This window comes from Osmia bicornis, chromosome 6, assembly GCF_907164935.1.
Source record: "Osmia bicornis bicornis chromosome 6, iOsmBic2.1, whole genome shotgun sequence".
Lineage (NCBI taxonomy): Eukaryota > Metazoa > Arthropoda > Insecta > Hymenoptera > Megachilidae > Osmia > Osmia bicornis.
In genome coordinates this window covers 12,212,479-12,228,783 of record NC_060221.1, presented here as the reverse complement: position 1 = coordinate 12,228,783, position 16,305 = coordinate 12,212,479, and the positions used below count along the sequence as shown (strand labels likewise).

The 16,305-nt window shown below is 48.7% G+C and overlaps 3 protein-coding genes across 3 annotated transcripts; 2 read left to right on the top strand and 1 right to left on the bottom strand.

Moving 5' to 3' along the window:
- Window positions 1-2,415: 2,415 nt before the first annotated feature.
- Window positions 2,416-2,988, top strand: LOC123987914. Its single transcript, XM_046286235.1, has one exon. The coding sequence runs from the start codon at window positions 2,416-2,418 to the stop codon at window positions 2,986-2,988; it is 573 nt and encodes a 190-aa protein (XP_046142191.1).
- Window positions 2,989-3,225: 237 nt separating this feature from the next.
- LOC123987913 lies at window positions 3,226-5,697 on the top strand. Its single transcript, XM_046286234.1, has 2 exons — window positions 3,226-5,106; window positions 5,305-5,697. Exons 1-2 carry the CDS (start codon window positions 3,226-3,228, stop codon window positions 5,695-5,697), a joined length of 2,274 nt encoding a protein of 757 aa, XP_046142190.1.
- A 4,712-nt stretch (window positions 5,698-10,409) lies between these two features.
- LOC114881764 lies at window positions 10,410-11,771 on the bottom strand. The gene has a single exon (XM_029198622.2). It carries the CDS (start codon window positions 11,769-11,771, stop codon window positions 10,410-10,412), a length of 1,362 nt encoding a protein of 453 aa, XP_029054455.2.
- Between the last annotated feature and the right edge of the window lie 4,534 nt (window positions 11,772-16,305).

The following is a 16,305-nucleotide window of genomic DNA, read 5'->3' as shown; positions in this document are numbered from 1 at the left end:
TGGGGTTTTTTACGGCTGGTATCCTCTGAAGATTAAAATCATTATTTTCATTTATTTAATAAATTCATTTATTTTGATTCATTCTTTAAAACCTAATACTACGTGTTTTATTTACCCTCGGCGACAACAATCACACCCCGTTTCCTCTCCCTTTGTTATTGTTTTCTAATATTCGGAACAATTTTTGGTGCCCCGGGTGAGGAAGGGGTGATTGGTTGAAACCGAGGTTATTTGATTTGTTGATTTTTGATTCTAATATAGAAGGTAAAACTGGAGATTGATTTCTAGGCTAAGCGTTCAGAGTCGTTCGCGAAACGTTGCATGGGAATTCTTTGTCCGAGCGTTTTCGTTTAGAGGGGTGAGAGTCGTAACATAAACACAGACTGTGGTTGCGTCGCCAGGATCTCAAGTGGGCTAGCGGTGCCGGGTCGTCATGAACGTTAGAGTCTTGCATTCCAGGCGTAAAAACGCAGATTATTTTATTTGAATTTGAGTTATAAGTTTACATAGATTTATTGTTTTATTTGAATCTAAGCTAATAGTCCTAGGATTATCGTACAATAATTCTTTACTTTTTTTACAATTTATATAGTGTGCTTATAGAATTTAATTTTATATAAGTTTGCTTTTATTAGTTATAACTTTACGTCTTTGGGTTATAGTAATTAAGTATTGTTCTTTGAGGATTTGATTTTATTAGCTTAGGTTAACATGGCTCCTCCAATATTGAGGAAACTCACGGTGGTGCAATACTCGCGATTGGCGGAAATCGAGTTGACGAGTACTCGATTAAGAGAGAAGGAGCGCAGCTCGTTTAATCGGAATATCATAGCTTCGCGAATTGAGTCTCTTCAAGAAATTTGGAGGGATGTGCGTAGTGCGCATGCCGAAATTTCAATTCGTGACGATGCTGGGGTTGACGCGTATCTGACGGATAACGTGATTCAGCGATTACAAACGGCGTACGAGGATACGCTTGATTTCTTGCTAACAGTACAAGCGGAACTACAGGCTGCGGATCAGTCTACTTTACCGACTGGACCACCGATAGCCAGTTCTTCGATAACACCCGAGCCTCGTACAGCTAAGCTTCCGAAGTTAGAATTACCTACGTTTTCCGGCGAATACGAGGATTGGGAAAACTTTTGTGACTTATTTACCACGCTGGTTCACGATGCACCCGGTCTTGCTGACGCGTCTAAGTTGCAATACTTGAAAAATTGTTCAAAGGGTACTGCGGCGGAGTTAGTCAAGGATGTCACGACTACAAATGCGAATTATACGACGACGTGGCAGGCTCTTAAGGCGCGTTTTCATAATCCGCGATTGGTTGTGAATAACCATTTAAAGAGGCTCATGGATATGCCATATTTAAAGAAAGAGTCCGCGATAGAGTTACGTTCGTTTGCTGGCGAAGCTCAGCGCATAGTTCGGGCGTTAACGAATTTACAAATGCCAGTGAGTCATTGGGATGTATGGTTCGTTTATTTATTGGCGGCTCGTTTGGACCCCGAATCCCAAAAGGCGTGGGAGACGGAATTGAGTGAGAGGGATCGTCGCGTCGTATTAGACAATGTTGCGGAGTTAGACAATTTAAATCCACTTGAAAGATTTCCGAAATTCGTGGACTTATCAGAATTTTTGGAAAAGCGCGTTCAAGCGCTCAGCATGATTGCCTCAAATGCTCCCAAAGCAGAGAAGAAGCCTTCTGCTTTACCTAGATCGGTACCGGGTTAGCGAAAGGTATTTCACGCTGGTTTTTCCCAACATTCTGGTGATGGGAGACCGAAGTGTCCCATTTGCTCCGGTGCGCATTTGTTGCCTAAGTGCTATAAATTTCAGGCCAAGAACCCCTTTGACCGCCGAAGAGAGGTACGTCGGTTACATCTTTGCTTTAACTGTTTCGGTCGGCATAGGGTATCTGATTGCGCTTCCCCGTTTCGTTGCGCGCAGTGCAAGGAAAAACACCACTCCCTGATTCATTTCGATCAGGCCAGTGGTTTGCATTCAAAGGAGAAAGGTTCGGTTGAGCCACATAGTGCACGCGAAGGTAAGCCCTCAACGTTTTCGGGGGTTAATGTGCACACTGCTCGCACTCTTTCGCGTAAATGCACAGTCTTGCTTGCAACGGTTCAATTGACGTTGGTGGGACCGCACGGGGCGCGGACTCGTGTGCGGGCCTTGTTAGATCAAGGATCCCAGAGCACTTTTGTGTCTGAGGCGGTCGCTAACTTGCTAGGTTTAGAGAAGCGCCGTATTGACGTTCCTTTGTTGGGTCTCGGTGCGAGATCTGCAGGCACTGCTCGTATGACTACGAGTTTCGAAGTGCATTCCTTGGTTGACCCGTCGTTTCAAATTGAGGTGGAAGCTCTGATTCTTCCGAAGCTAACGTCGCAGCTTCCCGCTAGATGTGCTATGGCTTTGGATATCGAAATGTTCGCGGGATTATCATTGGCTGACCCGCAATTTTATGTGCCGGGATCAGTTGATATTATTTTTGGCGCGGATATCTACGGGCAACTATTGCGATCGGGGTTGCGAAGTTTTCCTTCTTCGTCTCTGGTTGCACAAAAGACAGTCCTCGGCTGGATTGTCTCCGGCCCTGTGCATTCGGACGGTTCACGGCGGGCGGTCGATCATAAATCAATGCCGCTTCGAATGCTACACAGTGCTGCAGAGCAGGACTTAGACCAGTCGTTACAACGGTTTTGGGCCTTGGAGGAGTTACCCACGGTCACTTCAACGTTAAAGCCATTAGATGAAGCATGTGAAAAGCTATTTAGGGAATCGCATGTTCGCAATTCTGACGGTCGATTCGTTGTGCATCTCCCTTTAAAGTCTGAGCCTCCTGCTGCCGGTCCGGAAACAAAACGTATGGCCGTGGGCTCACTTGCTCATATGTATCGTCGGTTTGCTCGCGATCCGAAATTAGCTTTGGCATATCGCGAATTTATGACGGTCTACGAAAATTTGGGACATATGGAGTGAGTTCCCGCGTCGGAACTTGATAATTCGCGTGCATGGTATTTACCTCATCACGCGGTTGTACAATCTACACCGTTGAAATGGAAGATTCGGGTGGTTTTTGATGCGTCGCGAAAGACCCGCGATGGGCACTGTTTGAATGACTTTCTCTTGGCGGGACCTGCTCTTCAGCGCGATCTTTCGTTGATTTTACTAAATTGGCGTCGGTACCGTTTCGTGTTTACCGCGGACGTGGTCGAGATGTTTAGGCAAATTTGCGTTGCGCGTAATGATCAGGATTTGCAGCGAATAGTATGGGCTCCTAGTTCTTCGGAGATGCCGGTGGTATATCGTTTGACCACCGTCACGTATGGGACGGCGTGTGCTCCCTATCTTGCGATACGTACGCTCCTGCAGTTAGCGGAGGATGAGAAATCGGGTTTTCCACTCGGAGCTCAATGCTTGGAATTCAATACGTACGTGGACGACACGTTTGCGGGTGCGGACGAACTTTCAATCGCATTGCGTACTAGAAAGGAGCTCATTGAACTTCTGAAGTCGGCGGGCGTCGAGCTTGATAAGTGGGCCGCGAATCATTCTGATTTGTTACCTCCTAACGCGCAACAACCCGGGAAGGAGGAATCGAAATCGATAAATCTTGATGAGTCGGTTAAGACGCTGGGGGTTCAGTGGAATCCACATCACGATGAGTTTCGTTTCACCACGTCAGGTTTTAAAGATTTGTCCAGAGAGGTGACCAAACGGGCCGTTCTTTCAAATATTGCGCGCTTGTTTGATCCGCTGGGGTGGTTGGCTCCGGTCACGATAAGCGCCAAAATCTTAATGCAGGATCTTTGGATTCTGAAGGTCGGCTGGGATTCCGTTTTACCGGTGGAAGTACAGGATAGATGGAGTGAATATTGTAATTCACTTTCGGCCATGCCTGCATTGTCAATTAATCGATGGTTGGGAGCCTCTTGCGATTCGGGTTCGCAAATTCACGGGTTTTCCGACGCTTCATTCCGCGCTTATGCGGCGGCGGTTTATATTCGAATTAACGAAGCAGATTATCGTTTCCATGTCGTACTTTTAGCTGCCAAAAGTAAGGTTGCTCCGATAAAGACCGTGAGCATTCCAAATCTCGAACTGTGTGGAGCGATGTTGCTTGTTAAGCTTCTTCGTCACGTTCGGAAGCTTGATTTTTTGCAGAATATACCAGTATTTGCATGGTCAGACAGTCAGATTGTTCTGATGTGGCTTCGGAAACACCCATGCCACTGGAAGACTTTCGTGGCAAACCGGGTGTCCTTTATCCAGACAGAGATGCCGGGTGCTAAATGGGCACATGTGCCTACTGGAGAAAATCCTGCGGATTTGGCTACGCGTGGATGTAGGCCTGCAGACTTGATTGAGGCACGTCTGTGGTGGCATGGGCCTGATTGGCTTGCGATGCACGAGGAGCATTGGCCCAAGGTGGCACTGGCTCCGCAGGTTTTGCTTGTGAAGGCGACTCCGAGTGATCCGGAGATTTTGACTAAATTTTCCTCATTGACTCGGCTAATTCGCGTGGTGGCTTATTGTCTGCGCCCATTAGTTGGCTTGCGAAGGCGCAAGGGTAACCTTCCTGCATTGCCGGAATTTTTGACTGCGTCAGAGTTGTCTGGCGCTCGGATTGCTTTGATTAGGTTAGCACAGACGCATGCATTTGAAGCAGAGATTAAGTTACTGCAGATGGGAAAGAGTTTGGCAAAGCGTAACCCGCTACTTAGTTTGGATCCGTTTTTAGACAAGTCGGACGGTATTTTGCGTGTTGGGCGCCGTCTGGGGAATTCGGTGCTGTCACATGATCGTAAGCATCCGCCTATCTTGCCACGTCGTTCGCCGCTTAGTCGGTTATTTGTGCGATATGCACATCGTGCTTGTCTTCATGGTGGACCTACGCTCACTTTGTGTACCGTGATGCAGCATGCGTGGATTCTAGGCAGGAATCGTCTAGTGAAAACTGAAATTCGTCACTGCGTCGTCTGTCAGCGAGTGAAACCCCGATTAGCATGGCAAATGATGGGTAGTCTTCCGGCCACGCGGGTAACGCCGACTCGGCCGTTTCTATCTGCAGGGTTAGATTATGCCGGTCCGTTTCAGGTACGTACGGCGAAAGGTCGTGGGTACAAGTGTTATAAAGGGTATATTGCGCTCTTTGTTTGCTTTACAACTCGGGCAATCCATCTTGAGGTCGTAAGTGATCTCACGACCCGAATGTTCCTTGCCGCGTATCGGCGTTTTGTGGGGCGTCGTGGAGTCTGTCAAAATCTGTTTAGTGATAACGCTACCACGTTTCAGGCCGCGGATAAGGAGTTGCGCGCTATGTTCTCAGCTGCTTCTACCTTTTATAAGTGTGCTGCAGCTACTCTTGCCAATGACGGAACTTCTTGGAAATTTATTCCTCCGAATTCACCCCACTATGGCGGTTTATGGGAAGCGGGTGTCAAGTCGGTGAAGCATCATTTGAAGCGAGTGATCGGTGATCGACCTCTGACCTTCGAGGAGTTTTCGACCGTTTTGGTAGAAATTGAAGCGTGTTTAAACTCGCGTCCGCTTTATCCGCTTAGTAATGATGTGGAGGATTTGCAAGTTTTAACGCCTGCACATTTTCTCGGCATTGCCTCTGGGTTAATTCCAGAGGACGCTCCCCCTGATGTGTCTGAGAATACTTCAGTTACTTCAGGTGATTAGAAATAACTTTTGGAAGCGATGGTCTCAGGAATACCTGCAATATTTGCAGGAGCGTGCGAAATGGCGAGGGCCAGCCGAGAATTTTGCGATCGGTCAGTTAGTACTTGTGCGTGATGATCGGTATCCGCCTTCAAAATCGCCTCTTGGTCGCGTGACTGAAGTCCACCTCGGTCCGGATGGATTAGTAAGAGTGGTCACCGTTCGAACGGCCACGTCTAGTTTAAGGCGGCATGTTGCTCGGTTATGTCCGCTATTGCCAGAGCAGAATCCATCTACGGCTGGCGCGGATGGTACGGCTGCCTAGGCGTAAGTCACAGGTTCGTCCAGTGGACGAAGGCGGGCGGAATGTTCGCGTTTCGCGACTTTTTTTCTTTTATTGGATTGAGCGGTAGGCTTTGAATTTGGCGCCCCGAGAAGAAGAGCAAGCGTGTCAGCGTCACGCCGCAATACGCAGGCGCTTGCAGTGTGGGGGTGTAAAGGACGGTCCGGGACTGGGCCTGATTCATTCTGACGAGGGTCAGGGACTTCTGCGCATTGAATTGTTGCTTTTTGTGTTTGAGCTATTTGGTGTGTTTTGTTTTGATTTAACTGTATCGGTGGCGATCGGTTGACGTGCGCAAGTTGAGTCGGGCGTGTGTCCTTAGTTTGGGAAGCACTGAGTGCGATTTGGGACCGTGTGATCACGGTCATTTTTTGTTCCCACTTGGGGAATGTGTCCTGTGATCAGGAAATGCACTAGTTGCAATTTGAACTTCGTGTGATCACGATTATTTGTTCCCACTTGGGGAACGCCTCCTGTGACCAGGAATTTGTTTGTAACGAGGACCACGACGATTGGCTGCGGCGTCGGCGAGGTGTCATCCGAGTGCGGTTTGTACAGAGCTCTGGCGCGCGATAGTATAAGTTTTTGAATGATCATTCAAGTAATAGTTAATCTCTAGATTATAAGTTTGCTTTTTTTATATTACAATTATTTTATTTGGTATTTTCTTTTTATTTTGTGGTAATTTATTTTGTTCAAGGAACCAGGCTTTTTCCTCACTTGAGACTGGGGTTTTTTACGGCCGGTATCCTCTAAAGATTAAAATCATTATTTTCATTTATTTAATAAATTCATTTATTTTGATTCATTCTTTAAAACCTAATACTACGTGTTTTATTTACCCTCGGCGACAACAATCACACCCCGTTTCCTCTCCCTTTGTTATTGTTTTCTAATATTCGGAACACTATATCTGCATTAGATATGTAATATACATTTAATAACAATATCATTATTAGTGTATCTACATTAGATGTAATGGAATATACTGATTCCCTAATACAGATCAATGTGCATTTAATAAAAATATCATTATTACTATATCTGCATTAGATATATAATATACATTTAATAACAATATCATTATTACTATATCTGCATTAGATATATAATATACATTTAATAACACTATTATTATTAGTATATCTATATTAGGTATGTAATATACATTTAATAACAATATCATTATTACTATATCTACATTAGAAATAAACATATTAGAAATGCACATATAGGAATAATGATATTATTACTAATTGTACACTGAACTGTAGGAAGGTATCAGTATATCACATTATATCTAATGTAGATAAAGTAATAATGATATTGTTATTAAATATACATTGATCTGTAGGAAGGTATCAGTATATTAGATTATATCTAATGTAGATATACTAATAATGATATTGTTATTAAATGTATATTACATACCTAATATAGATATACTAATAATAATAGTGTTATTAAATGTATATTTAATGCGGGAATAATCGGGTGGAGTGACTACGAACTTATTAGTCGAAAAGTAAAATTAGCTTTATTGACTGCCGCGATCGTTACAGAGGTATACAGTTTTTATCTACGCGTGCCGCTTTGTCGCGCAACCTTTATAGCCTCTGTGCGGGTCACACGTATTTGTTTCAGCGGCTCTGCGACCTCCAATCAAATTTTGTACATCGCTATTTGTTACCTTTTATGGTCATTTTCGGAGAGCCGCGTACTTGTGTATGTAGATTACGACACGGAAGACCCCCGAAGGGCCGGAGGACGGGGGGACCCGGGTACGTCCCTCCTCCTTTGCGTCGGCGGTTTTATCGCATGTAATTGTAATTACTTGAATTCATTTATTGGTGTATCTTAGGAAATAAATGCGTTACAAACTGTAGATTGTTAACATCATTTTCCAACATTCCGACCGCCTCGATCATCCGTGATCGATTAGTACGCATACCTCATCTATTATTCGCAGACAGACACAACACGCATTCTATAGGGTATTTACAGTTTTTTGCCTACTACGCTACGCTTCGCCGCGGGCCAATGAACTACGCGTATTTACCCGCTTCTCTGTTTTTTTGGCTCATTCATATATCGGCTGAACTGGCAGCTTACATAGTTGTGTTATCGGTCGTGTCAATACGGTGCTAGCTGTTTTTACGCGGACTACGCGCACGCGACCGTCTTTTCCCGGAAAGACTTCCACCACTCTTCCCATTTCCCAGTGTGTCGGGGGTCGTACCGGATTGCGAAGAAGTACTAGATCGTTCGTTCGCAGAGACTCGCGCACAGTTCGCCATTTGGTCTTCGTTTGTAGTGCTGTTAGATAGTCAGAGGCCCATAACCTCCAGAAGCGCTCGTGAAGTTTTTGTACCGCTTGCCAACGAGAGAGCCGCGTATCTGCTATGCTCGTCATTGAGACATCGGGAACGGTAAGTAAACTTGAACCTACTAGAAAGTGCCCCTGTGTCAGTGTATCGAGCGATTCGGGATCATCGTGCATAGGATACAACGGTCGCGAGTTTAAACAACATTCTATTTTACACGTTAGTGTCGAAAATTCCTCGTACGTTGGAGTGAAAGAACCTATAATTCGTTTCAAGTGATACTTGACGCTTTTTACGCCCGCTTCCCAGAGGCCCCCGAAGTGGGGGGCGCCGGGGGGAATGAATTTCCAGCCTATTCCTCGCGTAGCCATGTCATTTAGAAAGTCATTGTCCGCGCGTAGTGTTCGGATTCGCGCTGCTAGTTCGTTACATGCGCCTTTGAAATTTGTACCGTTGTCGGAGACTACCGTCGCGGGCAATCCGCGACGAGAAGCGAACCGTTCGAACGCGGCCAAGAACGCAGCTGTCGTGTAATCGCTTACGATTTCCAAGTGCACCGCGCGAACGCACAAGCAAACGAACAACGCAATATAACATTTCCGCAATTTTTGTCCACGGCCTTGTGACACGCGGCAAACAAAGGGGCCTGCATAATCGATACCTACGACACTGAAAGGGCGTTTAGGTGTTAACCGTTCTCGCGGCAAATTCCCCATTTGTTGTTGCAGTGTTTGAGCCCGTTGTCGGACGCATGCGACGCAGGCCGCGACTAGTTTTTTCGCCTGGGTGCGCGCATGGATCACCCAGTATTGCTGGCGCAGAGTTCGCAGGGTCAACTGCACTCCTCCATGCAGAGTGGCGATGTGTACGTGTCGTAGAATTAGCCATGAGACGTGACATCGCGACAAGATTACCGGGTGCTTCGTGCCTTCAGGTAACATTGCATTCTTAAGCCGGCCTCCCACGCGAATAATTCCCTCGTCGTCTAAATAGGGAGACAGGGCCACGATTGAGCTCTTTGGTTTTACTCCCTTTTCGTTAGCCAGCTCTTTAAGCTCCGCCGGAAAATAACTCTCTTGTATCAACTTGAAGCATTTAACCTTTACTGAATCTATTTCTACCTTTGAAATATTCCGGGTTTTTGCTACAGTGGATTCACCTTTGCAGGCTTTATAAAATCTGAAAGCGTAGGCTATTACGCGATGCAACTTTGGCCAAGAAGAGAACCGCGACAACATTTCCAATGGTTCGAATTTATTGACTCTGTCTGTCGTGCCGTGGAGGCACAATTCCGACTTGATCTCTTGGCCCTCGTCCGGTGCTGAAATTTGGGCAGGCCAGCATTCTGGCGAGCCCGACAGCCAGCGCGGGCCATGCCACCATAACTGGTGATTTTTGAGGTCCGTCACTGTGCACCCTCGTGACGCACAATCAGCTGGGTTCTGCGTTCCCGGAACATGGCGCCAAACAGCGGCGGGCAGACTCGTCTGCACCGCTGACACTCTGTTGGCTACGAAGGGCTTCCAGCTGCCCGGAGGAGCGTTCAGCCAATCCAATACTACTTTGGAGTCGGTCCAGCACACAATTGAACCGACTCTGACCCGCAATGAGTCGAGAACAATGTTGATCGCCCGACTTAGTAATTCGGCCGCGCACAGTTCAAGACGCGGAATCGTCTGGATTTTCAGAGGGGCGACTTTGGTTTTCGCGAAGAGGAGCGAAATCTTTGCCGGATTTGGACCTACACGAAGGTACACGGCCGCCCCATATGCTAAGCTGTAGGCGTCACAGAAGCCGTGTATCTGTACCGAGTCTCAATTACCCGCTACCCCTATCCATCGTGGGATCGAAATCTCCTTGATTATCACGAGCTGAGAGTGAAACTTTTCGCAGTCGCGAGCAAGATCCGCCGGTAAGTCTTCGTCCCACTCAACCCTTGCTAGCCACAATTTCTGCAGAATTATTTTTCTTAGCACGGTAAACGGAGCTATCCACCCTAACGGATCATATACCTTTGCCAACAGTGACAGAAACAAGCGCTTTGTGAAGTTTTCTCGCGGCTCAACCTATACGTGAAAGTGAAAATTATCTGAAGACGGGTTCCACTGGATCCCTAGAACTTTGATTTTCTCATCGTCTTGCAACGTTCTACTGGTCGCAGGCCCGTGATCTTCCGACGGAATGTCATCGAGTAGCGAAGAAGAATTATTTGCCCACTTTCTTAGTTTGAACCCGCCCGCCCTGAGCAATCGACATAACTCATCGCGGATCTTTTTCAAGAGGGGGAGCTCGTTGGCCCCGAACATCGCGTCGTCCACGTAGAATTCTTCCTCCAATGTGGTGGCGCCTAGCGGAAATTTATGGCCTTCATCTTTGGCGAGTTGTTTCAACACGCGATTCGCGTGAAAGGGGGCGCATGCCGTACCGTAGCTAACGGTTTTCAGGCGATAGCCTGTCAGCGGAGACGGCGGCGACGGTCGCCAGAAGATACACTGAAAATTAGTGTCAACCGAAGCCACGTTTATCTGGCGAAACATCTTTGCAATATCTGCCGTGTACACGAACCGATGCCAACGCCACCTTATCAACAAAGAAAACAAATTGGCCTGCAAATTGGGCCCGACATGAAGACAGTCGTTTAACGATTTGCTGTTCGACGAGTTCATTGAGGCGTTGAACACCACCCTCAGCTTCGTCGTCTGGCTTTCCCTTCGCAACACAGGTAAGTGTGAGATGAAAACTTTGCCCTCTAAAGACTCGGTTTCGCCAATTTGGCTCATGTGCCCTAGGTCAAGATATTCGCGCAAAAACGCCTGATACTCGCGGTATAGCTCTGGGTTTTTTGTCACGCGTGCCTCTATTGTTTTGAAGATTCTCCTTGCAATTGACGCGGTGTCCCCGATTGTAGTCGCGGGATCTTTTTTGAACGGCAGCCTAACCTCGTAACGACCATCGGATAAACGTCGATGTGTATTCGCGAAGTGAATTTCGCAGTTCGTTTGATCTCGCGTTAGAACCGGTTTGCTTGGGGTTTCTTCTAATTCCCAGAAACGTTTTAACTCTAATTGTAGAGTGTCGAGCAGCTCTACGTGGTGAATTTTAACCGTGGAGTGAAGTGTGCCTGTAGGAACGGCACACGACCCGGACAGAACCCAGCCGAAAACAGTGCGCTGTGCAATTGGAGACTCCGGAGGCCCCTTTACGATTCCGTCGAGCACAATCTTGCCATACTCGTTGGCGCCAATGAGAAGATCGAAATTCTCGTTGTTTCCCGGATGCGAATCGGCGAGAGGTAGGTCAGTTAAATGCTTCCAGTTTACATTGAGTTTAAAGGAGTTTGCGTTGTAAGACGTTAAACTTTTCATTACTAATGCGGTGAATTTGATTTTTTCCAGTTCCCCTGCAACTTTTTGTCTACACGGAGACATTTCTAACTCAACCGCATGCTTTACTTTTCCTGCTCGCATCCCCCCTACCCCGGAGAGGCTAACAGCGACAGGTATTCTTTTTACTTTAAGAAATTCTGCGACGCGCTCCGTCACGCACGTGACCTGCGAACCCTGGTCCATCAACGCACGCACAATCATACTTTTACCCGTTTCAGCAGTGACTTTGACGCGCGCGGAAGGCAGCGGCGCTTTATACGAGCATGGTGCGAAGCATGGCAGACCGACACTCGGTCGTCCTCGTTTTGACGAGACGTTGTAGGTGAGTCGACATCCGCTGCCTTCGGCGCGGTTTCCGCTTTCTTTTCCTTGCTAACGTTCGACCCGGTATTTTTGAAGTGTACGAGCGCGTGATGCTTGCCCTTGCAAATAGCACACTTTGACTGCGATGAACAATTCGCAGTGACATGTCCCGGTTTCAAGCAACGGAAACACAACCGTTGTTCAAATATGAAAGCACGACGCTCACTAATTTGTTTTTTCTTAAATTTGGAACAGGCAGCCAACACGTGGTTTGCATCGCAAAAGGAGCATTTGCTTGAAGACGACTCTACTTGATGGAGGGCAAGGTTCACGCGCTTTTCTGAAGCTCGATGCTTTCGCTTCGCGTCGTCGGGATTTGTCCCCTGATTCACTGAGTCGACGGCTTCGAACGCGCGTATTCGCGATGTTAGGAACTCGTCTAGCTCCGTGAAGGTAGGCAACGCGGTACTTTCTCCTAACTTGAGCTCCCAGTCGCTCAAGAATGCGCGATCTAACTTTGAGATGATAAGGAAATTAAACAGGTCATCCCAGTCTTGTACGGGCCTTCCCAAATTAATCAAGGCCTGTCGAATATCATTCGCTTTATCACGTAAACTGCGCAAATCCTTTGTTGACGGCGAGCTCATGTTTGGAATCCCGATCAAGGTTCTCAAATAGGAGTGTACAATCACGCGAGTGTTGTCGTATCTCTTTCTCAGAAGATCCCAGGCTGTGGAGTAATTGGCCTCTGCTACCGCGATATTTTTTAAAGTCAGGCAAGCTTCGCCCGTAAGACTTGATTTGAGATAATGGAGCTTCTGTACTCCCGTTAGAGACGAGTTCTGATCAACTAGCGCCAAGAACAAGTCGGGATAATTCTCCCACTACTGCGGATCTCCTGAGAATGACGGTAACGTTATCTGCGGTAACTTTATCGAAGTCGTGCTTCCCGGTGAAGCTGAACTATTAGATTCATCGAGCGATATATGCGCGACTGGAGGAGGATTTAATTTCTCCAACCATTTATTGAAATAATCGCACGCTTCCTCGTAAGAACACGAAGTCGTTTGAAAAATGTCATTTACAAAGTACTCATCTTGTGCAGAGGGATCCTTATCCGCCAGCTGAAGTATCTGCATATGCTGCCGGACGAACTTCTCCCAGTAGCCTCGAAGATTGCTCAGCCTGCTGCGAGTGACTGCTGCGGTGCGCTGACTCCTCGCCACCTTGTTGAAATTCTCCACCGCTCTGTTAATGAGTCCCATGGACACGTTCTGAGCCGCATACAGCTCCTTCAACGCAGCTTCCTTGGAGGCCATGTTGCGTCAGATCCTCGTACAAGCACCAACTCTCGGACAAGCTCGAATTGGACGTTCGCTGGTCAGAAACTGCGCACTGACAGCGTTTAACCCTTTACCACAATCGCGGCGTTCGTGTGTGTCGCTGCTCCTTGAAGCCTAGACACTCTCACAAACATGATACAGTTTTCCACTCCGATATATTATCCGGCTCGAAGAACCACTTTTGTTAAATATTGAAACAACGTAAGACGAATGCTGATTCAGCCACAATATCATGTGGGAATAATCGGGTGGAGTGACTACGAACTTATTAGTCGAAATGTAAAATTAGCTTTATTGACTGCTGCGATCGTTACAGAGGTATACAGTTTGTATCTACGCGTGCCGCTTTGTCGCGCAACCTTTACAGCCTCTGTGTTCGGTGACTCATCGCGGGTCACACGTATTTGTTTCAGCGGCTCTGCGACCTCCAATCAAATTTTGTACATCGCTATTTGTTACCTTTTATGGTCATTTTCGGAGAGCCGCGTACTTGTGTATGTAGATTACGACACGGACGACCCACGAAGGGCCGGAGGACGGGGGGACCCGGGTACGTCCCTCCTCCTTTACGTCGGCGGTTTTGTCGCATGTAATTGTAATTACTTGAATTCATTTATTGGTGTATCTTAGGAAATAAATGCGTTACAAACTGTAGATTGTTAACATCATTTTCCAACAATGTTCTATGACATTTTTTGATCAGATGCGTAGTTTTCGAGATATATCGAGATATTTAAAAGTTCCGAAGCCGTACCAACATTATAAGGAAGAAGAAACGCTGTGGCCCCTTTCCTTGAGGTTACTCTGCACTATTCTAAACTGTATTCACTATTCCGAGCTGTAAATGCCACTTCCAGCGCAGCGGTGCAGAAGAAGAATAAGAAGAAGAAGAAATATCTCGGAATTTGTGCGTGACGCCCCTTTGTTTGAGGTAAATCTGCAAATATCTCGGAAACCGTGCGAGCTATGGCAAAATGTTAAGAGACCTTTTTTGTAGGAAATTTAATTTCCTACTGTTTATGTTGTACGACATTTTTTGATCAGATGCGTAGTTTTGGAGCTATGGCTCCAAAAAACGCGGAATTTCACTGCGAATCGTTTCCAATTTACGAAAATTATCCTTAAATAATGTCCAATGTTTATAATTAACAGCCCGAACACCGGAAACACGACGTCGAAATGACGCGTAACACGCATACCACGGTTTCGTTATTTAACAATAAATTAACACAATATTTAATCAAAAAACGACACAATAGCACTTCCGAACACATAATAAAAATGATTTTACCAAAAAACGCGAATAACTAAGCCGCTATCCACCGCGTTGAAAATCTAACCACGGAACGACCACGACCACGTCCGCTCTCCTCGACGCGTCAAGCGGGAATCCAACCTTTTTTTTTTTCGTGGGGAAATCTTACATAAGACCCCTCGCCACCCGTGGGGGAGGGCAGCGGGGGAGTGTCAGATTCCTACTGACTAAAACCCCACGGCAACCTCCTCGGGCGTATGACAGAGGCTCCGGGACCTGATTACTATAACTCCGGAGCCTCCCCCGCCGTGCGATGAAATCGCCCCTCACCGGGGGAGTGACAACTCCCCCAGCCGGCACCACGGTTCGCACCCGGTGCCGGCTCCATCGCGGGGGAACCGCGTGCAATGGCGGCCGGGCCCCCCAGCACGTACCGCCTGCAGTCCCCGCGCCTCGATCTCCTCACAGGCTACGGGGAGGAGCAACCCCCCGCCCGCCCGCGAGGAAGGTCGGTCGCTGCCATTCGCTCCGCCGGCTTTCGGTGCCTGCTACACCCCGGGTCCGCGTGCAATGGCGCCCAAACAGGGCGCCTGAGGCTCGCCGAGTCGTCCCCTTGTGGGCTGCGGTAAGCCGTGGCCGGCCACCCTCCAGGGGGACACCCTCGACTCCGCTGCACCCCCCCTGCGGGGGCCAGCGCCACTCCCAGCGTGGGAGGGAAACGCCACTCTCCGCCCGGAGTCACCCGGCCCCCCAGAGGCGGACGGAGAAGGGCCTCCGATTGAGAACGGGGTCCCCACCCGCCCGCCCCCGGGTCCGGCCGGGGTCCGGGCTCATTTCGTCCGGGGCGGGAGGGTACACCGCGTCCCCTCCCGCCTCCACAAGAAACACCCCCCGTAAAATCTCCCCAGGAGGCGGGAGGGCCTCGTCATACACGACCCCGTCCCGCAACCGTCGCGCCGGGGGTCAAATAGCGAAAGCCGCCATCGCCCACCCCCCCGCACCCCTTATGGCGGCGGATCCCTGCGACGTCGACGTGTCCCACGTCCGCGACCTCTCCTTGAGGGTCATGACCTCCTCGCAGAAGGTGGTAACGGCCCTCCATCCTGTCTCGCCGGCAAGCATCTGTCTCACGACGCCTGCCGGCGAGAGATCCTCCGCTATTTCTGCCGTCAGCGCGTGGCGGGCCACCGCAAACACCGGGCACTCCGCCAGCGTGTGTTGTGCGGTGTCCCGCGATGCCCCGGAGAGCCAACAGTGGGGGGTCCATTCCATGTTCCTCCGGCACAGGAACCCTCCGAACACCCCGTGTCCGGAGAGCACCTGCGTGACTCGGAACGACACGCCGCCGTGGCCGCGGTCCCGCCACTCCGATATCATCGGCAGGACCGCCCCGACGGCGCGGCTTCCGGCGGCAGCCCCCTCTGCTAGGGATCTCTGCCACCTTTCCACCGCGACCAGTTGGGCCTGGCTCCGGTGTTCCTCGATCGTCGGCCCCGGCGGGTCTTCCCCGGCCTGGCGGAGAGCTCGCGAATACCTGTATGTACTGGATTCGACCTCCGCCTGGTACCGGAGTGGGATGAGACCCGCCAGGACAATCGCCCCCTCGTAGGGGATCGTGCAGTAGCCCCGCACGATCCTGATGGCCAGCCGGCGCTCCACCCGCCGCAGCAGAGTG